Source organism: Melospiza melodia, chromosome 1 (assembly GCF_035770615.1).
Source record: "Melospiza melodia melodia isolate bMelMel2 chromosome 1, bMelMel2.pri, whole genome shotgun sequence".
NCBI classification, from domain to species: domain Eukaryota; kingdom Metazoa; phylum Chordata; class Aves; order Passeriformes; family Passerellidae; genus Melospiza; species Melospiza melodia.
Genome location: NC_086194.1, coordinates 18,957,577 through 18,983,036, shown reverse-complemented (window position 1 = coordinate 18,983,036; position 25,460 = coordinate 18,957,577). Strand labels below are relative to the sequence as shown.

The window sequence follows — 25,460 nt, the reverse complement described above, 5'->3', positions numbered from 1 at the left end:
CTCGTCGTGCTGGGCTCCGATTTCTGGCCCCGGAACGGGCGGGCGGCGGCGGCCCCGCCGCAGGCACCGCAGCGGGAGGAGGCGGCGGCGGCCCCGCCGAGCACCTCGCGCCCTCCCGACTTTAAAACGGTGAAATTCTGAGACAGTGTTTACTCAGATAAGTGTTTCCTGTTTCCGCTGTTAATTTTTAACGTTCCTGCTCCTACTCTGGGTACTTGAAACGGATTTCCTTTATTTTACTATAAACAGTTTATTTTTCATCTTTTGTGCCCTTCTCTTACCCGGAGGACGCCTGGAGAAGAACCTGTCCTCACCTCCCAAGGGCTGCGGATCTCCGCTTTCTGCAGCTCAACGTCGTTGCCCAGTTCCCGGAGCTCCGACCCACGGTTGATTTGTGTTTTATTAACTCGAGGATGGCAAGGATTCTGGCAGCGAGGATTTTTTCCAACTCTGGCTCCTTCACTCGCTTTCCCCGCGACCGACAGAGGAGTCCCGCCAGGAGAACAGAAACACTTGTAAAGCCCGGTGTGGACCAGGCAATTCTCGGTCTCGCCGTCTTTGGGGATGGGATATTTGTATTTATTTAACAGTGATGATGTGTGTTAAAGAAAAAAAAAATAATGTCAGCAACGGGTAGAGCACGAAGGACACGTAACACCCACGGCAAAGGAGGTTTTCCTGCCGGGGCTGGGCACGGAGAGGGACTTTCATCCCCGCTCGCAGCCGCGAAGCCGCGGCCGCGACGGGCAAGACAGCGGCACTCACGGAGAGGCCGCGAGTGGCGGTGCCGGGGCGGGCGCTGCCCCAGGCTGCGAGGAGCCCGCGGGCCTCCCCGCCGCCGGGCGGGCGGCCGCTGCCCGCCCCGGGAGCCCAGCCGGGAGCTGCGCTTCTGCTGCGTTTGTCTGCGCGTCGCATCCGCCGGCGGGAACACGGCTTCTCGGGCCGGCGTGGAAACGTGGCGCTCGGCGCCGCCGGTGCGGCGGGCGCGGCCGGGCCCCCGCGGGCTGCCCCTCACGGGCGGGCCGCCCCGCTCCGCGCCCCCCGCGCCCGGCAGAGGCCATCTTGCGCCTGCGCACCTCTCGCGCCCGCGGAACTTCCCCCGCGCCGCCAGATTCGAACGGGGCTGCGCGGATTGGGACCCGCGGGGACCCGCCGGCCGCGCCCGCCGCGCCCGGGCCCCGCCAGCGCCGCCCCATCGGCCTCCGCCGGCGGCCGCGGCGGGTGCACCGTCGTGCCTCTGGCAGACCTCGGGCCGTGCCGGGGTGCGGCGGGCACGCCTGGCAGGCGGCACCCCCGGCCGCAGCCGCGCTCCGCTGAGGTGCGGCGGTGCCGCCGCAGGCTCCGCACCGTCCCGCGCCCTATCTGCCTTCCCCCGCCTCCTGGCCTTTAGGGTGCACCAGTCAGCCCGGGCATTTGGGAATGTGCGCAGCGGGACGGGAGCGTTCCGGGTTTTCCAGCTGCGGGGCGCCGCTGCCCTGTGTCCCCGTCCGCCCTGCTGCAAGCACACGGCCTCCCGCTGAGGGTGGCCGGCACCGGCCCTTCCCGGGGCACCGTGGGGCCTCGGGGCGAGCCCACCTCCCCGAGGGATAGGAGGGGGTCGCGGTAGCCATTTGGCGTATCTATTTTCATGGCCCGCAGCTGAATATCGCACCTCGGCTAGAGAGACAAAGGGCTGTATGTTCCTATCGCCGGGAACAGGCAGATGCCTTCCCCGTTCCGAACGCCGATGCTCTCCACGGGAGCGGCCGGGTGAGAACTCCGCGGTGGCAGGGAGGCACTTTCCGATAGCAGAGGCTGCCCGCTGCCCTTCCCCCCCAGCGCCCGCCGCCGGGCTCCGCGGCCCCGCTGCCTCTCGGCCGCCGCATCCCCGGTGGAGGAGGCCGAGGCCTCGCATCCTGGGGCCTCCGCTGAGCGCAGAGATTCCAGGCACTGCTGCCAGCAGTGACATTTCTTACTCCTCTTTCTCCATGCGCTGGGGATGCTCGAGAGTTGCCTTCTCAACGAGGCATTTTCTAATCTGTGAGAAACATCGTACAGCTGATGGAGGCCTCCAAGGTGGACTGAGTCTACAAAAAAAAAAAAAAAAAAAAAAAAAAAAAAAAAAACCAAACAAAAAACAAACCAAACAAAAACGTTCCCCCAAAACTCAAACACAAAAATAAAATAAAAAAAAACCCTAACAAAATAACAAAATCCCCACACTTCACTAAAGAATTCCCAAAAACTCCACACACACAATCCCAAAACTTTGAAGAGGAAATGAGGGAAAAAACCCTCCAACAAAACAAACAACAAAATAAAAACCAGAATAAAGCCCAAACAACTGAAATCAAGATACCCAAAAGGCTACGCTAACAGGGTTCTGGAAGGAAGGCATGGCCAAGGTGCAGGAATGCTGAGTGAGCGATGCCCCTGCAAGGCAGCTCTCACTGCGCGGGCTGCGGAGCTTGAGCACACACTCCGCGGTTCTAGAGCCCGGCTGGGGTGCGCGGTGCGCGGAGTCGCAGCTCCGCCCGGCCAAAGAGTGCTTCCATGTAGCGGGTGGGGACGTGTCCCTTCCGAAGGGATGGCACTTGGATTTCTAGGTTGGGTGGGCTGGCTGCGAAGGGCTGCGGCCGGAGCCCCGCGGGACACCGCGCTGCTGCTCCCTGGGCTGGGGCCGCGCTGCCGGGCAGGCGGGGACAGCCCCGGGCACGGACGAGCTGGCAGCAGGGCGGACCGGCGGGGGCGAGGCAGGGGCTCAGCGCCGGGAAGGATGCCTACAAGCCATGAGCTGCCATTTTGTCTCTTTTTAGAGGGTTGGCTTTCCCCTCTCCTGGAGCTCCGTGCGCGGCGGTGGCAGCATCTCCCCTTGCCCTGCCCCTCCTCGGCTGGGCAGGGAGGCAGCTCGGGGCGGCACCGGAGGTCCCCTCGGGAAAGCGCCCATCAACCCCAGCCTTCCCAGCCCCGGCGCTCTCCCTGCCACCTCCGCCCTAGGTGCTCGGGGTTTGCAGGCTGTTCAGCTGATTTGTTGCTAATAGCAACCACACGACAGCGATTTGCAGCCTTTGCTGCTGCCAGCGCCTCCCGTTACACCTTCTTCTGCAAACCGGGATACGGTCGTCTGGCTGCCGCCTGTCCCCACCCCTCTAAGCACAGCAGCCGGGGACAATAACGGTGCAGGAGGACGGGACGGCCTCGGGGCGCGCTGCGGGCTCCTCTGGGCACCGCGCAGATTTGGTCCTTCCACATCAAGAGCTAAATAGCGGCTTTCAGCCGCAGCCGCGCAGGCTCCGCGCATTTCGCATTGTGTGGTAGCTTTGTTGAGAGCTGCAATCCGACCGGCGCGGGGGGAGAAGCGCTGCTGGGTTTACATATGTAGATGCGGGCAGCGTTCAGCGCCAAGCCAACACACACCCTCCCCCGGAGCATCAGACACAAAGGAAGACCTCGCTCCTTTCAAGTCCCCAGAATAAATTAAGCTCCCGCTTTCAGTTTTGGAAGGTCCCAAAAAAATATTTTTTTTAATGGCACTGCACAGGCGCTGACGGTTCCGCAGGAAACCAGAGGTGTAACCATATGCGCGTGGTGAAAAGGGTTCAGCCCTACCAGCTAATATTTCCTGGTCCCATCCTGCAAGTCAATCTGACATGTTTTGCCATTTTCCGGTTTATTTATCTCTTAAAATTTTTATTCAGCCTTTCAGATTGTAATGGTGATGCACCAATCGCCACTAGCCAAATCTCTACCGTTTACACGATTACAGTTGTTATAAATGTCTGTTCAAATGCCAGCGAGGTCCTCTTGGGTGAAGAAAAAAGAGAAGTCCTCTTTCTAGCGCGTCTGAAGTGCCTCGACGTTTCTGTCTTCGCCTCGCAGAAATAATTTACTCTGTAGGAAGGTCTTACAAACTAAACGTGCTACCGAAAATCCGGAGAGGGGACCCTAGAATGCCGTGAGTCCCTGCAGCCCAGAGCCAACGCTCAGGGAGAAAAAAGAGAGAGCTCTCCATTCCTACGGTCTCTCTGATAGAGTTTCTGCTAAAATCAGGTAATGGCACAGCCCAACTTAAATTTGAAAAATAAACTATTCAAGGATCCAAATTAATCTTAGTAGAGGCTATACGTGGAGTTGGGGAGTCTTCACTCAGTGTACTCTTTTCGGGAGAGCACTTCAGTTGCCTGAATCCCATTCACTCCCACTAACCTTTCCAGGTTCAAACTCCTGCCGTTTAAAAACGCAGCACGTCCAACGCCGATCCGTGGGAGAGTTTGCGCGTTGCTCTTCCCACCAAATGAGCCGAGTCGTGCAAATACGGGATTAAAACCCCTAATTTCTGTAACCCTGTGAATGTCTCCTCAACGCCTTGAACAATTTGCCGGCCGTGTGGCAGGAGGAGCAGAGCCTGCAGAGGCAGATGGGGTGACCCAGCGCCCGCGGACGGGCGCGGTCCGGGGACAGCCCGGGTGAACCGCACCCCGCGGGGTGTCCCGGGGGCCTCCCGAGCCGCCGGGGACGCCGCGGCACCGAGGCACGGGCAGATCTCACCTTCGGATGGGCGTCGGGCAGCTTTAAGCCGTGGCGGAACATCCGCGGCTTGGCCAGCCGGGGCACAGCGGGGCATGAGCCGTCGAGGGGCACAGAGCCCGATCCTGGACCGGCCACCCAGCGCCCTTCCAGCCGCGGGGTGCTGCAGCCGGGGGCACCCCGCAGCTCCCGGAGCTGTCACCTGTTGCCTCACACTCGCGGGGACGAGACCGAGCCGGGCAAACCCACGCCCTCGACACGCCTCACCCCCCAAAACATCCCAGGAGCAACTTCGCCCTTCCCCGGCTCGGGGAAAATGAGGCTCCCCCGCCACATTCCGGGCGTATTTCCGACTGAATCAAAGACTGAGATTAAAGAACACCCACCAGAAAGCGAAGGCACATAATTCATTTAGGTAGCTGTTGCCTGTTCCCCTGGTCTCCGGTTTATTTTTTAAGCTGACGTGTAACGCAGTCATTACTAACACCACCCGCTCAAGGATACAGGTTTCCTACTAATGAGCACCCCAGCAGTAGGCAATGAAGTCTCACAACTACGTCATTTCCATAAATGATTTTCCGTCTTGAGTACTTTTGCGAGAACTGGTGACATTTCCGTAGACCGCATTTGCATGGTGTTTATTCCTCATTATTATTATTAACCATGCCGACAGACTTAGTATCAAGCAACGAAGTGTAACGGCAAGTCTTGGTGGCACTCAGGGTGCGTTTTGTTGTTCCTTATCCAAACATTAGACTTAATTAGACAGATAAATCAATTTATCTGTAATCGACACATCTGCTTTTTTTTTTTTTTTTTTTTTTTTTAGAACCTCTGGAAGTAATTAATCACCATTTGTTTATTTTTTATTTAACTTAGGAACAGAAATAAGTATAAAGAAATGTGTTTAACAGCTGTTCCCTTCTCAAGTACACATGGTGATAATTTCCCAAAATATTTTCTGTAGCAAACGACCTTCTCACCAATCTGATTTTATTTGTCTCCTTTATTTGTAAAGAATAGCACACCACCTGTTTAATTTGTTTACTTAAAGAGATTTTTTTTCCCCGCACTAAATACTCTTGGAAACATGTAGCTCATTTTAGACCATGATATTGTGTATGTTAGCTCCTCTTTTTTCAGCTGAGCAAACACAGAGAGGAGTTTTAAAATATTCAGACGTCTCTCTTACACTTTTCTAAACTTTAAAAAGGCAGCTGAAGTACCTTCAGCATTCCAACTTCAAGGTATGAGACAAAACTTTATGTTACCTAACAGATAATATGTTTACATAGTGTCAGTCGTCTGATTTTTGTACATCTGCAGCTTTTCAGGACAAATAACCTGCCTATGAAATCTTGAAGCCACTGTGCAATAATGTGTGGCTACAGAAAGAGACATTCTTTATTGACTATTAAGTCTGATTTTCTGTTGTAGATCACAATTTCACTTGGAGCAGCCTGATCGATAGCAGAGCTAACTATTACCTTCGTTCACAAGTATCCTGCGTCTTGGGAATCGCCCTCAAAAGATACTGGGGGAGATGTAGAGTCTATGTCTCTTCAAACCCTTATAATACTGATTTCATTTTCCAGTCCCACCGTTTGCACTAGCTGCTATACAGACCTCCAGGGTTGTGTTTACTCGTAGATGCAACCATGTCTTTGCCAACCAGTAAATAAGAGAATTATTCGTAATTAGTTCCTATGGCCCCACCAAGATGGGAAAAAGTGGAAGGCAGTGCGCAGGTTATCTACCAGAATGATACGCTGGTGGAAAAAAAATAAAAAATACCCTCCGCCCCCACCCAATTATAGTGCACAGGAATGACTTGTGTCCGAGCCAGGCAGAGCCAGAGGGCTGCTGCCGGAGCATCCCAGCCCCTTCCCGCGCTGCTCCCGCCGCACCGAGAGCGCGGATGCTGCTCCGGGCCACCAAGCGGGGCGGGAGCTGCCGCTGCGCGGGTGTTCCGCGGATGGGCGCGCTGGGGCACCTTTCATTGCGCTGTTTATCGTCTGAGAAAAGCCTTTATTTCAGCGGGGCACGGCGCTTCTGCTGCCGCGCTCCCGAGGCTCCCGGCGAGGCTGCAGCCCACGGGCTCGCCCCTGCGCGGCCGCGCTGCCCGCACCGCCCCGGCCCCGCCGCGCTCCGCGGCCTTGCGCGGGACAAGTTTATTCCCCATGAGGTGCAAAAACCCCTGCGTGGGTCGTCGCGGCGGAGAAGGCAAGGGCGGAGATCCCCGAGGAGGAATCGCGTCGGTGGTGAGATAGAAAAGAAAAAACTAAAATCAAAGGACACCACGAAGAAGAAAGGCGCGGCGGGGGGCGAACAGCTTGGAGCTACCCTTATTTTTCTTATTTAGTTTTTATCTTCCCTCCGCACCCAGGCAGCGGAGGGAAGCGGGAGCCAAGCAGGTGGACCCTCTCTCTGCGGGGAGATGCGCTGGATTTCGCCAGAGCGCCGAGTCTGTCCCGTCTGCCCGCCGAGCCCTGGGCAAGTTGCGCAGCAGCGGAGCGGGACAAGGGACGCGTCCCCGGGGGAGCACCGCGTCCCACCGATACGCACCGGCGGGGCGGCCGCGGCGCCGCTCCCGAATGTCAGCGGGGGCGGACAGGCTCCGGTCCGGCCATCCGACAGCTCCCCGCCAGCCTCCGCTGCGCGGGACTCGGCGCCGCGGCTGTGGCCCGGACCCGTCCCTGCGCTGAGCCCGGCGCCGTCCCGCGGGGCTGCGCCTTCCCTGCCCGTCCGCAGCCCTCCCCGGTGCCCCGGGAGCAGCACTGCCCGCCGGTGAGAGGTGAGAGCGCACAGCGGCTGTACACGTTTCCGTGTCACATCGTGTTGATACCGTCCCGCAGGTGCTGTGCTGTGCTTGTGCTACAGACGCGACACGGCGGCGCTCCCGTCTCCGCGGAGCTGCCGGTCCGCCCGCCCCCGGGAGCCTCTGTAGGGGCCGATCCCCACACCAGCGAGGGCAGTGAGCAAGTGACACACGTGTGCGGGCCGGGGCCGGGGCCGGGGCCGGTGCTGGGCACAGCCGGCCGGGCACAGCCACCGCTCGTCCCGTCCCGTCCGGTCCCGCGGGCACGGCCCGAGCGCGGCGCGCGGAGCCCGCGGGGCGGAGCGGGACCGGGCGCGGCGGGGGGGCGCGCCAACGTCACTGCCGAGGCCCCGCCCCCGCCGGCTCCGCTTCCGCCCGGTTGCCGGGGAGACGCGTCCCTAGCGCGGAAATCCCCGCGGGCGCGGAGCCCGCCCGGCGCCGCCATGAGCCAGCGGCAGGTCCTGCAAGGTAGGCTGGGCCGGGGCCGGGGCCGGGGCCGGGGGAGCGGGGCTGGCGCGGTGCCCGCCCGGTGCCCGCCCGCCCGCTGACCCGGCGCCCCGGCGCTGCCGCCCGCAGTGTTCGAGCAGTACCAGCGCGCCCGGTCGCAGTTCGCGCAGGCGGTGGCCGACCTCGCCGCCCGGCCGCAGAGCATCGACACTCTCCGGAGTGCAGGTACGCGGGAGCCGCGGGGTTTTGCGCGCCCCGGGGCGGGGACGGGGGCAGCGCGGGGCGCCGCGGCCTTTCCCCGGTTTTTGTTTCATCTCCCTCCTGCCCCGGTGGCCGCTCAGTTTCCGGAGATTTTTTCGCAGTAGGATTTGGCCCCCGCCCTGCTTGGCGAGTCCCCCTCGTTCGGTGCGGAGGTAAATTGCGCTGCTCGGCTGCGGGCGGGTGCCTGTGCGGGGTGGGTGTCTCCGGCTGAGGTCTCCGGTTTATTTCAAGGAACATTTCTCAGTATAATCCTTTTTCAAATTTACTTCCTCCCGCTTCCGATGTAGCTTTATGTAAAGTTCAGCGATTGGAATTCCCGATGAAGACAGCACTAATTTGCCAAGGAAATTCTACTTTTAGAATAAACAAATTTTTATACCGGCTTTACAAGTTGTTGTTCCTAAATTCTTCGATGCTTTCTGCCGGCAGACTGGCTCAGTTTAGGAGGGATTTGATTTTGTTTTATTGCTGTCGTGGGATGTCGTGAACCAAATTGAACATTTTTAGAAAGAGGAGCTGCGGGAGCACTTCTACCAGCTGTTGTGCTGCTGGCATCTGGCAGATCCACTCCGCTCGGCCAAAGTTCTTGGGCTTAAAAGAGGAAAAAGAAGTGCCTGATAATTGATTACCTGAATGACAGTTTGAAAATGTGCTATACATCAGTGGTGGGTTTGCCATGTGGTATTCAAGAATTGATTGTGTTTTGGTGTGTCTGAATTTTGTTTTGATACTTGTTTCCCAGATCTAATAAAGCTATCAGTCTTTTCTCAAATACAATGATATCTAATAAGCAAACGAAAAAGAAAACCAATGGTGTGAATATTTACAACTTTCTGTTATTTTATTTATAACCATTTATTAGAATTGTTTTATTAAAAATCTATCACTTAAATTCTTGAGGAACCACCTTTTCTTAAGGAAACATTTTCTTTCTTTATGGGAGTGGCATGTTAATACCAGGCCTTTTGTATTACCTTGCTGAGGCTCTTGAATCTTTGTTTTGTTTTCCATCTCTTGGTGAGTTAATGACACTGCTGTAGCTTACACAAGTGATCTCTGTTTGCCAAGGGGACATCGTGGCTATAGGAATAATTTATGCCTTATTTGTAGGAAGAGGTTCCTCTGAGTCCTTTTGCAGTCCTGGTTTTGGCAGCTCCCAGAGAGAGATCCTGTATAGGCAGGCTTCTCACAGCTCAGCATTGTAAAAATGCAGAAAGTTTCTACTTTAAGAGAGCAATCAAAGTGCCAAGCTAACTTTATTGCATTGTATTTATTTTTAAAATAATTCTTTTAATGTAATCTGGTTGGTAACTTGACCTCAGAACTGATTTCTTGCTTGTGCAGAACAAATAATCGATTCAGAGGCCTGAAACTTTCTTCTGCACACAGCTGGTGTTGGTCTGAAGGTTAAATTTGCAAGGATCAGGCTCTGGATAGTAATCTGGAAATGTTAATTTGTGTAGATTAGCTCACTTGGCTCTTTCTGGTCATGAGCTGCTTTTCCACAAGTTTCAGTTTTCAGATGCTGGACAAGCGGGGAACATCTGCAAATATGCCTGTTACAATTTATTTAGATGGCACACAAATATTTTACCATCTTTCCCACCTGTGTCTTTAAAAATACTTTGTAGTTATATAATTGCAATGAGAGCTGTTCATTTTGGCCTTTTCTGGATGTGCTAGATCCAAGTTTTAAAATAAAATTTGTCCTTTTATTAAAACAAATATTTTGGGACATTGCTGTCTAGCAGATAACTGGTGTGCCTTTTATGATCTCAATCTAGTGAGGGCTGGAGCAATGATTTAAGTAAGTTGCCTGTCTATACATGTATCTCTGTATAAATCTGATTTTAAAGGGGTTTGGGGCTTGTTTCTTATTCTGGTGAATAAGAATTCTAGCCATCCCTTGTGGAGATTGCTGTTTTAAGAAGATGGGAAAAGTCTTTGCCCACTGTTATTTTACATTAGCTATGGGAGTCAGGGGCACCTTGCAGGGTTCTTTTGTTGGATCTCAAAAGTTGTCAGGGTTTGGTATCTTTCTGGCAATAGCAGAAGGCAAGATTACAGTGACTTGAATTTGAACAAAATTATATCCTTAAAGTGTACTGTCAGGTACTCTTGTATTAGTGGCCTCAGTTTGTATTCCTGGAATAAGAATGAAAGATGAGTTCTCAAGGAATAAAGCATCTGATCCCATTTTAGAAGTCCTTTTGATAAATAGTTAACATCCCATAAGGAAAACAAATACTTGTTTGAGACCTTATTCTTTGTGGAGGTGTGTCTGGACACCATGCTAACATCATGAAAGATAAAAGTGTTGAAAAAGTAATTCTTTACTACCCTCTAAGCCTGCTTCTGTGGTATTAAACTAGGTACAGGCAGGGGTACTGTTGCACATTTGGAGCCTGCAGCCTGGAGGGGAGCAGGCAGCATCAGAGGCATCACCAGCTCCTTGTGCTGGCTTGGCTGCTGGGAAACCTTGAGGGGCCATTGCTGTGGAGACTCCTATGGATGGCCTGTAAGGAAAACTGCTGGGAAGCTGAAAAGAAGGTCAGAGAGGGCCAACAGGAAGCCCACTTTTTCTTAGGACATCTGTCTTCTGAAGCTTCTGTATCTCATCAAGTTCGGGAGCTGCTTTTCCCGCTGGGCAGAAATCTCAAAGATGTTGTAGCCAGGGAACTGGAACCTGGCCCTGGGCTTCAACACATTTGCATGGCACTGGCCCTTTCCTGGTCAAGAATGTCCTGGGGGCTAGTGCCTGGGAGCTTAACAGCTCTCTGGTGGCAAGAAAGTGCCAGGAATGATCAGAGAGATTCTTTTGTTGGAGCTCATTCCTGTGTGTTTTCCAACTCTCTGCTTTGCTTTGATAAAGTTGTTCCTTATGATTAAATACTGCCATGAATAATTATAGGATTTCTCATTTGAATGTTTAGTTAGTTGATACTTGGGGAGAAAAGTCTGTTCCAAAACTCCTAAACCTTTTCCGTGTAGTAAATGTACATGTGAAACAATGACAGACATTTTATCAAATCTTGTTTCTTGAGGGCTGCTGACTAAAGGGAGAAGCTACTTTGATAGTAACAACTTTAAATATATTTTTAAAATATAAATCTATTTATTTGGTAGCTACTGCTTGTGGAGTTTGGTACTGGAATGCATTATTCAGCTCCACACCTCTTCATCCTTCCAAAATTTAAAATCCAAGAAACAGGCTGTTTTCAGTTATAATGACAGATGAACTTGAGCTCTTTTCCTTGCACAGAGTTTTAGGCAGCTGCCTGTTTTTTAGAAGAGCTAGGTGAAAATCTGAAGTGCTTCTAATATGTGTGGAACAATGGTAATCACTGAGGTTCTAATTCTTCAGTTTTTTTCCTTGTAAAGTGCAGAACTCTGTAAATAAGCAACCCCTTTGAAACTGCAATTTGTTTTGATTTTTTGGAGGTATTAACAATTCAGGATTAATACATGCATCAGAATAATTACTTCTGTGTATTTGTTTTTGATTGATGATTTGAATATTTTTTATTTATCTTGCATTGGAACATATGGTGATGAGAATGTTGCTTTTAATATGTGAGTTATTTAAGGCTGTCATTGTGATTAAGAAACAGTTTAGTCTTGCTACTTTGACTCTAAAGATATTACAAGATCAGCTCTTTAACCCCTTTCTTGGGGCTAATCACGTTCTTAAGTGTGATGACTGTGGAGGTCATGGGGAAGGCTGAGTATGGAGCCTGGAAAACCAGATTTGTGTGTGCAGCAGCCTGTGTGCTGGGGCCCTGCGCACCTGGCTTCCCTTCACATTGGGGTATCTTTATCATCTCAGGCAGAGAGCTTCCACTGCTGCTCCTCTGCCTTGCTGGCTTGCTGTACAGTCTGCAGGGTTCCAGGAAAGTTCCAGAATGTCACTGTACATAAAGTTCCTCTCCCAGTGAATCTCTTCCAACTCCATCAGCCCACAGCCCTGAGCCCAGGTCCCCCTTCCATTGTTCCTGGTACCAAGCTGCTTCTCAGCCTAAACTCCAGCCCTGAGCCCTCCTCTGCTTTCGCCTCTGGGCTTTTTCTCCTGTACCTGTTCCACACAGCCCGTGCTGGCAGGAGGCTAAAGCCTGGAGGCAGGAATTGCCTGAGTCAGACTGGGGCTCCGCCAGCAGCCCTTGGCTATGGCAGGCTTTCCCCTGTTTTGTGGTCTGTTTGTCTGCAGGTAAAGGGTGATGTCGTCAGTGTTAGTTCATTCCTGGCTCCAGACCTATTCCACTGGTGACAGGTTTTAAAAGCTGTATTTCTGAATCTCTGGATGGGTTTTAGGTGCCTTTATTTTTAAGAAAACGCTGCTTGAATTGATTTCCCTCCTCCAATTACATGGAATATTTTTGCCCATGCTTTTCTCATTTTTTCATTCTTATTTTAAATGTATTTTAAATGTACCATTTTTCAATGTGACACTTGGACACTTGGCCCTGAGTAATCAGAACCAGACCCGAGGATGAGATTTTAGGATATAGTTCCATATTTTATATAATATTAAAGAATATTATTTGATAGCACTGTGCTTAATAGAAAGCCTGGAAGCATTTGGATCTTGCAAGTGGATGTGCATGGACAGACTCCAGTGCCCCCAAGTAGCCAGTTTCAACACTGGAGTTTGTGTACCCTCTTTTGTAAAGGATGCAGACAGCTTTGACTTTGGTTTTGTTTTTGGTTGTTTTGTTTTTTGGTTTTGTGTTTTCTAAAAAAATTTTTTTATTGTGAGTTAAAAGCTTTACTGAGCTTGAGAAGTAGGAGAGGATTAATGCAATGTGGCATAAAAGACAAAAGGTTGTCTTGGCAGTTGTGGTAGATCTGGTGTGGAGAGTGGCTTTCCCAAAGGCTTTATGACATTGTGGTGCCTGATGAAGGCAAGAAGGGGTTGTTTTAAGGAAAGTACAAGAGAGGTGACATAGAAGGAGAAAATAAATGCAGCTAAAGCTGGAGGATTGACTTTTTCTGTAACTCGATCAAGTGAAAGCTCAACTGTTCCTCCTTTTCTCAGTCTCCTGGCCTGTCTGGAGATTTGCAAGTAAAATGTCAAACCCAGAATTTTTTAGAGAATTCAGTCTCATCTTAACAAGTGGACATTAAAAAGAAGCAGCTTCTTGTGACCACCTTGGCTTTGGTGTGTCTGTGCACAATTGCATGGTGGCCACTAACAGCCCTATAAGTGGTATTTTCAGAAATTTGTCCTCTTGTAACAGGATTAGTTCTGCTTCATTAATGCAGAAACAGGGCCTGGCATCTAAGGAGGAGAAACTTACTGTTCCTCAATCCTTCAGGAATCTTCAGTGATACTGTCAAACTGAATCTGCATTGTGTCCCACACCATCTGGTAGCTGCTGTATGAATTACTTGATCAGGCAGAGTCTCTGTTACCCAAGTGTATTTATGTCCCTTTGGTCTCTGGAGGATGGTAGCTGAGCTGTGGCACTGAGGAGTCCTTCCTTGTGACAAGTCACACTTGAGCAGTGTGTACTCAAGACCTGCACACTCTGCTGTCCCTGCAAGAGGCTCTGTCAAGATGAGTGAGTGTGAAAATTCTCTCTCACTGCTCTTCTGGGAAATTTGTTTTAAGCAGGGGATTTAAAACTCACTGCTATGCAGTTCCTAGAAAAAGGTCATTGAAGATAGGGTGTTAGGGTGAGGCAGAAATAAATTTCTGTTTTAATTCCTTGTTAAGTCAGCTGAATTTGATATAAAGAGCTCTGAAAAATCAAGCTGATATGATGAATGTGTGAGTGCTAATGTTAGCTCTGTGGATGCTCTAAATGTAACAGGTAGCACACACAAAAAAGAAGATGTTATCTTAGTCCAAAGCATAAATTAGAAGGACAGCATCTGCAAGACAAGACTTGTGTCCAGAGACAACTGTAGTGTAGAATGACTTCTTTTCCCACATTTTAAAACCGAAATTATTTTAACTTTAAGGAAGGAGTATAAGATAGGAGTAGTCATCTTCAGATGCAGAAATGGAAAGAATTTCCAGTGTAGTGATTCTGTTTTGTGACTAGTCAAGTTTGACAAGGATTTGATGGGGATGGGAGGAGGGTAGAAGTATTTTGCATGAATTCCAGGTTGTTATCCCCAAAAAATCAAAATGGCCAAGCAAAGATTGCCATCTCCAGAATAGTGACTGTTTGTTTCCTGCAGAAACTTGGAATGAAAAAAAAAAAAAAAAAATTGGAATCTGCTGCTACCCTGAGTGATTTTTTTTTGTTTGTTTTCCGGATAGGCGGCAGCCAGCACTTGCTAAAAGAAAGTGCATCAGGCCTGTGTGTAACAGCTCCACTTGAGAAGTGTGTGTTAAGAGTGATTCAGCTTCTAAAGTGTGTCATTCTTTGAAACAAATTTGAGTGGGAAATTGAGGATAGAAAGGGGAATCGTTCCTTGCCCAATGTCAGTCAAGGTTCTGTGATGCAAGAGAGAATATTTGGCAGTAATTCTCTGTTACTCAGTTTCTGAGTGCTAGTGGGAACTCTTCCAAAATAAATCTAGTCCAATAGTCTAAATGCCTTATTTTGTAGTTTACTTTCTGTGTGGTTGCTTTTGAATTAGAGTTAATGAATTTCCTACTGCTGTCACAACAGACTTATTTAGAAGAAGACCAAAGAGTTCTAAAGTTTTCAGCAACAAGACACTGCTACTCCATGATCTGTATGGCCCTGTTCACTTGAGTGAATGGTCAAGATAAAAGGAAGTAGTTGGAAGGTTCTTGACTATTTTCCTGCTCTAAGTAATGGTAAATACATTTGAATTTAATTAAAAATGCTGATAGGAATCCTGGCTTGGACCTCTTTGGAGGAGTAGACTTTGCTGTAAACAGGATAGAGAAAGGAAGAGATCAAATAGAGGAGGTCACCAAATCCAGCTGTCTCTGGAACAAAGCTGGGTTGGGCCAGTGCAGGAAAGCCTCATCCTGTGCCAGGCACATCTGTCCTTCCCAGCACTGGGTTCCAAGGCCATAGAAGGGAAGGTTGGATGGATATCTTGGCTTCCTATAGGTGTTTTAGTGGATCTCTGTGTTTTAGACTGTAGGATCTCTATCTAGCTGTTTTCACACTCTCAGAATTATTTTTTTAAGTGCTGTAAAGAAAGAAATACTAGGTTTGCTGAATATAGAAAAATGATGACAATGGTGAAAGCTCCTCAAGCAGTTGGTTTTGCAGAGTAATTGGAGGTGATGGAAAGCATCTTGACACAGAGAAAATGGTTTTAAGAGAAGGTGGAAAGTAGAGGTAAAAGCTTTTAATTATGTTCAATGCACAGGCATGGTCTAGGCCTGTATATGCTTCTCTCAATTTGCAGTTAATTTGATGTGAATATAAGGCTTGTACAGCACCAGGAATTGTTTTTTCTTTTCTTGCTTGCTTTCTTTTCTTGCTTGCGTTTCTTCTTGCTTCTCCAAAACTCATTCCATTGTAATTATTTGTCCACTGTCTCTTCTTACATTCAAACATGACTTTAGGAAAATACAGTTTCCTTGAGGACCAGCACAGTTGCTATTATTTCTAAACTTGTTTTTTTTTAATCTGTGTTGCAACATTTTGTATCCTTTCTTCAAATAGTAACTCCCATTTCATTTTTCATCTCTTTCCTCATTATAAGTTGTACCAGCTAAAGTAATTTGCAGTAGAACATTTTGTGCTGATGCTTAAATGTCATCACCAAATTCTGCATGGTTTACACTGTCATGGAATGCAAGGCATTGGTCATGGGAGGCATGCTGCTTGGAAGCATTTTCAGATTGAAGGCTTTTTAGGCTGTCCCAAAAGTGAAAGCTGTATCAGCTAATCTTGAAAATTCAAAATATATAAATCTTACATTTGGAACAACTCAAATCATGTATGTTTGTAAACCTTGTTAAATGTGGTTTTATATTTTGGTGTGCCTAGGTATGTCATAAAGGTCAGAAATGTGTCACATGGCCTGGACCTAGCTCCTGGGTTAAGTGATTCTAGTCTCTTTAAATTGCACTGGATTTGAGATCATCAGAATTGAATTGTCTGGCACATTCTGGTTTACTGTCCCAGCCATCAGTCTCTTGGCTTTTTTAGGGTCAGGACACTGCAGGCTGAAGTGTTCCTTTCCTGCTCCCCCAATCACTTCTGTCAGGCTCTTTTATATCAGTAAAATAATTCCCCCCCTTTTTTCCCCTATTTATTAAATAATCTTGTTTTCATAATATCTCAAGTCAAGAGATCAAGTGGAATATCCGTACAGTAAATGCAAGTGAATTACTTGTAAGTGTTCCTGCTTCACTGAAATACCTTCAATGTAGATCATAAGAACAGTGTGAGGTCCCCTTAGGAATTTCAGCAGCTGTTTGACCATGCAAGTGATGTTAGAGGGAAGGACAAAAATACCCTCCCACAGAGAATGTAGATGACTGGCTAGAAGATAACAGATGATGGCATTGGCCCCAACTCATATGTTTGTTTTTACTTCTAATTTGTCATATGAAGTATTTAATGGTTTTTGATATGAAGCGCGACTTGCTAATGACGCTATACCTGCAGTGTAGAGTTCATGAGAAGACATCAGTGATGACCACATTCTGAAGTAGTGATTTCTGCAAGTGCTAAATGAATTCACATTGATCTTACAATCCTGGGAAATCTATCTTTTGTCATTTGTTACACAGGAGGCCTCTTTCAGTTCCCAGTGGCCTTAACAGAAGGGTGAGCAGACCCCAGCTACATTACAGACCTGTTTCCATAGGTTCAGTTTACTTGCTTTTGTTATGTGTCCCCCTGAAACCTGTGTTATTTTGTCTTGTGAACATGCTGGGAGCCTGTACCTCTCATGATAGTGCAGCTTTTGTCAAGAGGTTTGACCTTCCTAAATTTTTTTTAGTGCATAGCATGGCCTCCATGGTTAGTTTTTTGTGTTGTTCTTCCAGCCCCTTCAGAGCCATGTATAGATGATTCAGTTATTTTCTTCTTGCTGGGAGCAATTTGGTTTTGGTGTAAAATAAAGGTGAGAATTTTACTGCTTCTCTACTTACTTTTTTTCGTTTTAGGGCGAGAAGTATGCTACAGGTGTAACTTGTTATGGCCTGCATCCCTTTGCTTGCTCTGAGGTCCTCAGCTTTTCCTTGTCATGGAGTCCCTGTTGAACACCTGGGTGTTTGTTGCTTGCCATCAGGCAGTGATCCCCCAGTGTGGCACTGTCACACCAAAAGGCCTTTGTTCATGCTAATAACCATAGGAGCCCTTGAGAGAAGGCAAGTCTTGCTTTCTTTCACTGTTGCTCAGCTAGATCTTCATATTTGTAAAAAAAATCAGTGAGAAGGGCTTAGAGAGCTGATATGAAGAGACCTGTAGCTCTGAGTGTCTGTTGTTCTGTTGTAACATCTCCATTTTCAGAGACATCTGCTTTCTGGCTAAGGTCTAAAGCTCCAAAATATTAATTCATGGAGCTGGCTGCTGCAGGGACAGCGCATTCTAGAGATCACAATACAAATAATGTTCCCTTCCCAGACCTTACGAGTCACATTCTTTATATAACCATTGGGATCTCACCTCTATCCCTACTGAAGAGTCCTCGTTTTACAGGAAGAGCTTCTACATACAGATTGGTCATCTTTGATCATCCTTGTTCCCTTTCACTGAACTTTTTTCAGTTCTACTTTAGTGGAGGGTATTAAATGTAGGCTAGTGGTGACCCCTGCTTTAGCCTCTACCCCTTTCTCAATAATCCTGAGCACTCTGTACACTTCTGCAAGTAAAGTTTCTCCTCTACTACTGAGCAAGAGCTGGGATCTCTCTGGAGCTGTCTGTTCTAACATTGAGATTTTTCTCCTGCTTGGTAGTAATCTGTTTGGGGTCCATCACTGCATCTGTGAGGTTGGAGTTGGGTTTCTTGCATGAGCTCCATTTCACTTGCCATTTTGTTATCCAGTCATTCAGTCTGTAACTTTTTATAGTTTCCCTTGCTGCTACTTTCACATTTTTTATGCTTAGCTGATATACTGTGAACTCATCAGTGAAAACACATCATAAATAATAACATGATAAGGAAATCTACAACTCTTCTATCTGGAGTGTAATGTATTATGGATATTGGTCTTAGTCATTGGTTACAGCAGATGAAATGTAATTTGTTGTAATTCAGTGTAGAGGTTCTACTGGCATGATGAATGAGGGACATGTCTGTGTCTTCTCACCAGCATCTCCAGTGGAGTTTCCCATGCACATGGTAACAGATGCATTTTACGTATGTTTGAATGTAACTTCATTTCTTGTGTAGACTTTGGGATGTATTTTATAGATATTTGAACACAACTTATTTCTACATGTGCCTTTTTTTTGATTTCAGAATTGTTCTGTACCTATGAAAAGTGGGCAGAAACATTGCTATACATCAGCAGTGCTATCCAAGTGCCAACTTCATTTCAGTGGAACACCTGGATTTCCTACATGCTCTTATTACCTGGAGGAGTAATTAGTAGGTTTTTATGAATAAAGGCAAATGTTTAGAAAAACTTCAGCTTACCAAATTGGCTTTTGTCTTCCTACTGCAACTCAGGTGTGGTGTGTTTGCTGAGACCTCTTTTGCTGGATGTTGTCCCAAGTATTCGACAGACCACTGCCTTGGCTCTTGGGAGACTTGCTGATTATGATGTGGAGATGGCAGAGGCAATTGTGAAGGCAGGAATTCTTCCACAGCTCATATGTTCACTGCCTGAGGAGAATGTAAGGCATGATTGTTCTCTGAAGTAATATTTTTAAAAATTATTACACAGGGAAAAGGAAATCTTTCTGTGTCAGCATCTGGTGTTATTCTAATAGGACATTAAATGTATTGAAGTCAGAGCAGCATTCATGTTTGAACCCCTGAGAGATCTCTGTGTACTCTATGCCGAGGTCTGACTTCAAATAAGCTTGACTTTAAAATATTGTATTACCGTTTAATGCACTATAGGAAATACATTCATTGCACTGTAACATTTTAAAAATGTTGAGTGATGCTTTGTAAAAGGCTCCTCTTCAAAAAGGAGACGGTTGGGAAGCTGTGGTGATAATTGACTAGGTTTTGTCCATAATACCAGACACGTGTAAAATACATCTAAAACCCCTGAAATTCTCTAATGAAATACTTTGTATCTCCAAACACAGGCCTTTGGAAATCTGTAGTGTGAGAAACAACAAACCTCTGACACAGGAAAATATGCAGAAAGGTTTTCATCTTCATATTTGTCAAAACCAAACAAAGTACAGTCACAATTGCAATGCAAATAAATCTGTTGGTCTCTTCCACACCCTTCCTCATATTTTTCCTCAAGCTCTGTGTGTCTTTCAGCTTTGATTTTTGAATGATGCTAACCTAGATTAACAGAAATACTTTCAAGTAAGGTTCCTAGCAGCTGGAAGCTGACAGCTGAAGGGTTAAGTGCACTTATATCACAGCCACACTTATGTTGCAGCTTTGATTTATGAAAAGTAGGTTTTCAATGGAAATATAATTTGGAAAACCATATATTTTAATTTTCAATCTTTTGAGGAAAACAAAGATGTAAATGTACTCATTGCGTACTTTTTGTGCATATAGAATCATGGCCTATACAATTAAAATTGAAAAAGAAAACACTAAATAAAAACTTTGATGGCAAGATACTGGTATAGTATGAAAAGAAAGTAAAGATTTTAATTAGACAAGGTTATAAACATTTTGGATATTTTGTTTCTATTTTTAAGGGAATATGTGGAACAGAACTCTACCCACTGTTGGTTTGGAAACTACTCCCTGCTACAACTTGAAACCCTTACTAAATTAGCTCAAGTACCCTGAGATAGAGTGATTAGGGGAAGCAACAGCAAGACTTGTGTGAGGTCATGGAAAGCCTGCTATGCCTTGGTGACTGAGGGCAAGAGGAGAAACTCATCCAGTTCATGCAGAGTTTAGCAAGCAGACAGTTTGTCACTTCCCACAGGCAAAGAAACCTTTTCCATTCCACTTTTAGTGTACCAACATCTGTATTTAAGGATGAGATTCTTTGAGCACACAATGAATACTGTTTCTACTGATTTATGGGGAACAGTCACAGGGTAACATCCCAGATCAATGTTTTGTCAATTAAACTGAGCAAAATTCAGTTTTACAGCATATTCTGGCTATGCCTGTGAATACGGTTTGTTTCTAAAGAATGTGTTTTGAATAATGAAAACAAAGAAGTGTTTTTCTTTGCCAGGAGCATAATTACTTAACAGAAACAACATACCCATATTTGTACAGACTTATGTAAACAAATATGGCTCCATTGAGTTCAACAAAGCTTACAGTAACTTACATTATCTGGGGATTGCACCATTTGTCTGTACTGTTTCCCTTAACTTCTGTTGCCCCTAAATGAGGTTTAATGCTTTGCCTGTAAATTATGTTTAATGTACCTGCTTGTAGACCTTAACTTAGAAAACTGGATTTTTGGCATCAAGGAATTATGTTAGTACTGATAAACTAAGGAAGGTAAGGGCATGTGTTAGAGCACTGAAATATGACTGTGCTTGTTAATCAGTAGCTTGTCTGATGTGTTAATCATGCTCTCTGATGTGGTTTTAGCCAATGCCAGACATCAAACTACTCAACAATGCTTGGGCATGGTTTAAGGGATAGCACAAGGCAGGAATGGTTTCCAGTAGCATAGATGAGGCCATTGTGCTTTGAGGAAAAAGGAGTTTAGGTGCACAGAAGTGTCACCTTCTGCTGTGTCACCTTCTTCTAGGGCCAGGGAGTGGGCCTGGGTGTGTTTTATTTCCTGGGAGGCATTGCAGATACTGTTCTGTTCTCATATCTTAGTGCTTTAGCTCAGGCTTTGAAGGTGTTTGGGTACTTCACAGGATGCACAAAAGCACTCACGTGGTTCTTTGTTTTTCTGGACTTGATCCAGAAGGGATGTGGGCTTTGCATTGTTTAAATTTTGGGTGCCTTGACAGAGGACTAGCACTGCAAAGTGCCCAGACTGCCTGTGCAGAGCAGGGGAGAGTGAAGCACCTTGGGATGAAATCGAAGGCAGCTGGCACATGGAGAGAGAGTCCTCTAGAGCTTGTCCATAGGGATCATCTGTCAGTGGCCAGGCTGGAGGGCACACTCCAGGCACTCAGACACAGCAGCAGGGTACTTGTGTCCCCATGAATCTTGCCCTTCACGAGGGAGGGGAACTACCTGCCTTTCTGACAACATGGTTTTCTGTGGCCGGACTGCTTTAACTGAGCTCTGGATTTTGAAAATGCAAGGCAGTAGAGGAAACTTCAACTTCCATATCCTAATGGTGGATATAAAACTGCAGGAGGAGACTGAGAAGTGGCTTTTTGAGGGAAGACTTAACTGTGCTTTTAGAAGAAATCACTGCTGCAGTTTACATGGGAGCCCCATGCTGTGTGCAGTGTCATGCATTATATATACATACTGAAACCATTATTTGGTCCAGCCCTGAGGGAGATGGGCAGAATTGAGACAAGAGCTTAGACTTTGTGTGCCCTTATGACAAAAGGGCCAGGTGCTTGCTCCTGTTCAAAGGGAGCTTTTTCTGGACACAGGCAGGAGTAAAATTGCAGTCAAAACTGGTCAAAATTGGGGGTTATTCAGTATTGGGTGTTGGTGGGATGGGTTTTCAGTCTCCTCGCTGTGGATTTTAGGCAGTATTTAGGCATTTCAGGATTCATATCTTAAACTCTTTTATTTGATCTAATTCTCTCTGTGTCAGTTTCCTGTTTGCAAAATGTAACTAGTGTTTTCTCATAGAGATGTTGTGAGGGTATCTATTTTAGAAAGTGAAAAACCTTGCAAGTGTTACAGATGGGCAGAATTATTTTAGGAGCTTGCCTGCATAACCTCTGTAATCTGGTTCAACATGTTAACAGTTATTGTTTTTGTAGCTCTTGTTGTTCACTACTCACTTAAACAGACTTACCTAGACTACTCTCTTTTCCCATATCCTCTTAGCTCTCTCATATTTTTTTTTCTGTTTGTTTATGCACTTGCTGCAGATTTTATGTCATGAGCTGTCCCAAAGAACTGTAGGTTCATTGTTTGTGTGATATCCAGTGGTCCTGATTTGGGTCTATATAAGATATTGCTGCTACTAAAAAAGTCTAATTTAGGCATGTCTGTACTATATTATGCCTCAAGCTTCTTAATGTTAGTGAAAGTTTGTTTGTTTCTGATTTGTCTAGCGTTACTACAAGAAAGCAGCTGCATTTGTGCTAAGAGCAGTTGCTAAACATTCTCCACTACTAGCTCAGGCAGTAGTTCAGTCTGGAGCACTGGAAATGCTGGTGATTTGCTTGGAAGATTTTGACCCTGGAGTCAAAGAAGGTGCATCTTGGGGACTTGGATACATTGCCCGACACAATCCAGGTAACAAGTTTCATGTGTGTTATCTTTTAGCTTAATGTCATGTGATAACAATAATACATTGTGTTATTTTGGTAAGTATGAAAATATACTTTTTCTTCTTTCTTTCTCAGTTAGAACATTTTAAATTTGGGATGAAACTCTAGTGTAACTGTACCATTCCAACAATGCTGTTCCTTTTTGTGGGAAACTGGCATACCTGACATCAGCAGTGCCCAGTTATGAGAGGTGCTTTAAGAGAAAATGTTTTGGGCCCTTGGTCAAAAAAGGACACTCTGCTTTATTCCTCTTCATGAACAGATTTCTGAATCCTTATATATTGTGTAGGTGTTGCTGCAGAACCAGGTTTCTTTTGCTTGGCATTAGTTCTTCTTTGATATACGTGGTTGAATGGAGAAGCCTAGGGAGGGGCAAGTTTCATTCATTCATTACAGTGGTGTTTGCAGAATAAATAGGCCAAATTTATTGCACTATGTTATTATTAGCCAGTGGACCACACTACTCTCTGGGAGTCAGGAATAGATCCTGGGGATCCAGTATTGAGCAGTTCACTGCTGTCTCACAGGCAGTTGTATAACTCACTGGTGGTGTCATGTTCCTATTTAAACACTGATCCACGTGGTTGATAGTTCTTCTACCAGCTATTTATATGGTTCAAGTAAAAGTTTAGACTGTGAATGAAAGAACTGAGGGAAGAAACTGCTAGCTGGAAGGGGTGGGAGAAACAGTTAGTGTTCGTATTGTTCAAAGTTGAACTAATTATAGGATCATAGCATTAACTCATAGTTTTATATTTGGTTTTGGCTCTAAAACATACATAGACTGATTTTGAAAGTGTTTTTCTTTGTTTTTTAATCAATACAGAATGTTGGACTGCAGAAGGCATGGGGGATTCCCCCTTCCCACGTAGCGGGTTAGCTTACTGGGACAGTCTCCAAAGTTGTTAGCACCTTTCTAACAGACTGCATTTTCTGGGGAACAAATTAATTCTTGGGACACCTCTCTGGTAATGATCTTTTATCATTTGGTCATCAGGATTGAATTCCACCCTCGATGGAAAATAATTGTTCCTTCCATCTGAAAGATATTTATTTAAATATCAAAAGCGTTCATTTGTATAAATGTGTGTAGAATGTGTGTGTCTGCATTACTCTTAACATAAACATTTCTGCAGTTTTGTTATGTCACTAAATCAATATTGACTCACTTCAATTGCCCTTCATGCTATTCACTGCATGAATGCTGATGGAGCTTTAGTGTGATCCAGTTCACTGTGTGACAGCATTGTCTGCAAAGATGTAGGTGATGTGGGGGTATTGAAGACAAAAAAATTCCTTGTACAAATTTTTATTCCATGGTTATGAATAATTTATTTGCTGATGGTGAATGGGTGCATACCTTATGTCAGTTTACAATGACAATAAGAACAGCATCCTCAGAAATTAGGTTGAAATTGTGAGTGCTACCAAGCTGCAAGCATCAGGACGTAGACAGATCACGAGATGTAATCAGTAAAAGAACCCTGAATGCCAACAAAAGCCCACCAAAACACCCCTGAAAAAATTGCCCAGCTACAGCCAATTTAGGGGATTTGACTGCCTCTATAACAGTCACAGTTTGTCTCTAAAATGATTATGGAAAGTAGAGGAGTTATACTGAGGAAAGATCACTCTCTGCATCGTGTGTTTCTTACACTGCTACAAGCATGCCTTTGCAACATGATATTGCTGGAAATGGAATCCAGAGATAGAGAAATGGGATACAGACTCTCTCTCATCAATAGCTGGTGTTAACTGTTCGAGAAGCTCTGGATTAGACTGACATGCTCCTGTTGACAAAATTTGGTGGTTATGATTTTCTGTCATTGACTGTCTGTGGACACATAATGCAGTTTTAACTTTAAAAATAGACCTGGGTGTAAAATGGTTGTTCCCCCCACTCACAGAAGGTTTTTCAGTTTCAAAAATTGTTGCAGGTTTGAACTGGGACAATATTGAGGCAAGACTTTTTCTCTCTCCTGAAAAGATTGGGGGGTAGGGAGATTTGTTTGCTCCAGTAAGAAAAGTTCAATAATTAGGGCATGTCTCTGGGATTGAAGTCCTGGTCTGTTTTAGGCAGGATGTGAACCTCTGCCTTCGTGAGTGCAGTCAAAGCCTCCTGGCATTCAGTGATAACTGTTTGCAATGGTGAGGGTCTCTCTGCTTTTAATCAGAAATTGCACCTATGACCCAGTAAAGCTATTAAGAACTGCAGTATGTTCCCATGGAAAGACTTCCATTCTGAGAAATTGAGGCTTCCCCCCCACAATGAAAATCCTCTCTGCTAGCAAGTTCTATACTGACTTCATACAAAAATCTCTTAAAATGCAGTTCTTCTGGCAACAGATGTCTCCAGAAGGCCTGTGAGATTTTAGGTAAAGACAAATGTCTCATGAGGTTTCAAGATGTTAAAATCTTGCCAGGTCAGATTCCAAAATTTAGAAACTGCTTGTGCTGTTCTGCTCTTTCTTTCCCTTTCAGCTGAATTTCAGATACTGATCTTACTCCAAAGTGTACAAATCAATGTGCTGTGATTTTGCCATTCATTATTTTTACTGATTGGGTTTAAAAAGAAGTATAAAATGCTTCAAATGCCATAGATACCATCAGGTCCATGAAAAATATTTTGTAACATTTTACTTACACCATATTCAGTTAAAATGCAAAATTGTTTTCTTTGAAGTATGCAAATAATTTGGCTTTCCATTTTCTTTGTCTGCATTAAAGGTGTAATTTATTCATTGTCTCATGCTTCAGTATATTGTAAATTGGTAGGAAAACAAAAATAAACAACACTGTTGATACTGAAGCTTATTGCTAAGAGCAGAATTTTGCTCATTTTCTGTCATCCAGTGGACCATAGGTCAGCTTAGAAGGGACCTTGGCAGCTCTCTAGTCCAGTTTCCTGCTCAAAGCAGCATCAGCTGCAAGAACCATTTCCTCAGCTCTTCAGTGATTTGAGTCTCACCTCCATCCTCCTGGTGAAAGCTTTTGGCACTGTCGTT

The 25,460-nt window shown here is 46.2% G+C and overlaps 1 protein-coding gene across 1 annotated transcript in view; it reads left to right on the top strand.

The window, feature by feature from the left end:
• The first annotated feature begins 6,943 nt into the window (after window positions 1-6,943).
• The window catches only part of SPAG6 (sperm associated antigen 6), a 37,647-nt gene continuing 19,130 nt past the window's right edge, over window positions 6,944-25,460 (top strand). Inside the window, exons 1-5 of the mRNA XM_063176178.1 lie at window positions 6,944-7,293; window positions 7,362-7,792; window positions 7,901-7,996; window positions 18,593-18,759; window positions 22,237-22,420. Of these exons, the coding sequence (XP_063032248.1) occupies window positions 6,944-7,293; window positions 7,362-7,792; window positions 7,901-7,996; window positions 18,593-18,759; window positions 22,237-22,420 (1,228 nt within the window). The remainder of the gene's footprint in view (window positions 7,294-7,361; window positions 7,793-7,900; window positions 7,997-18,592; window positions 18,760-22,236; window positions 22,421-25,460) is intronic.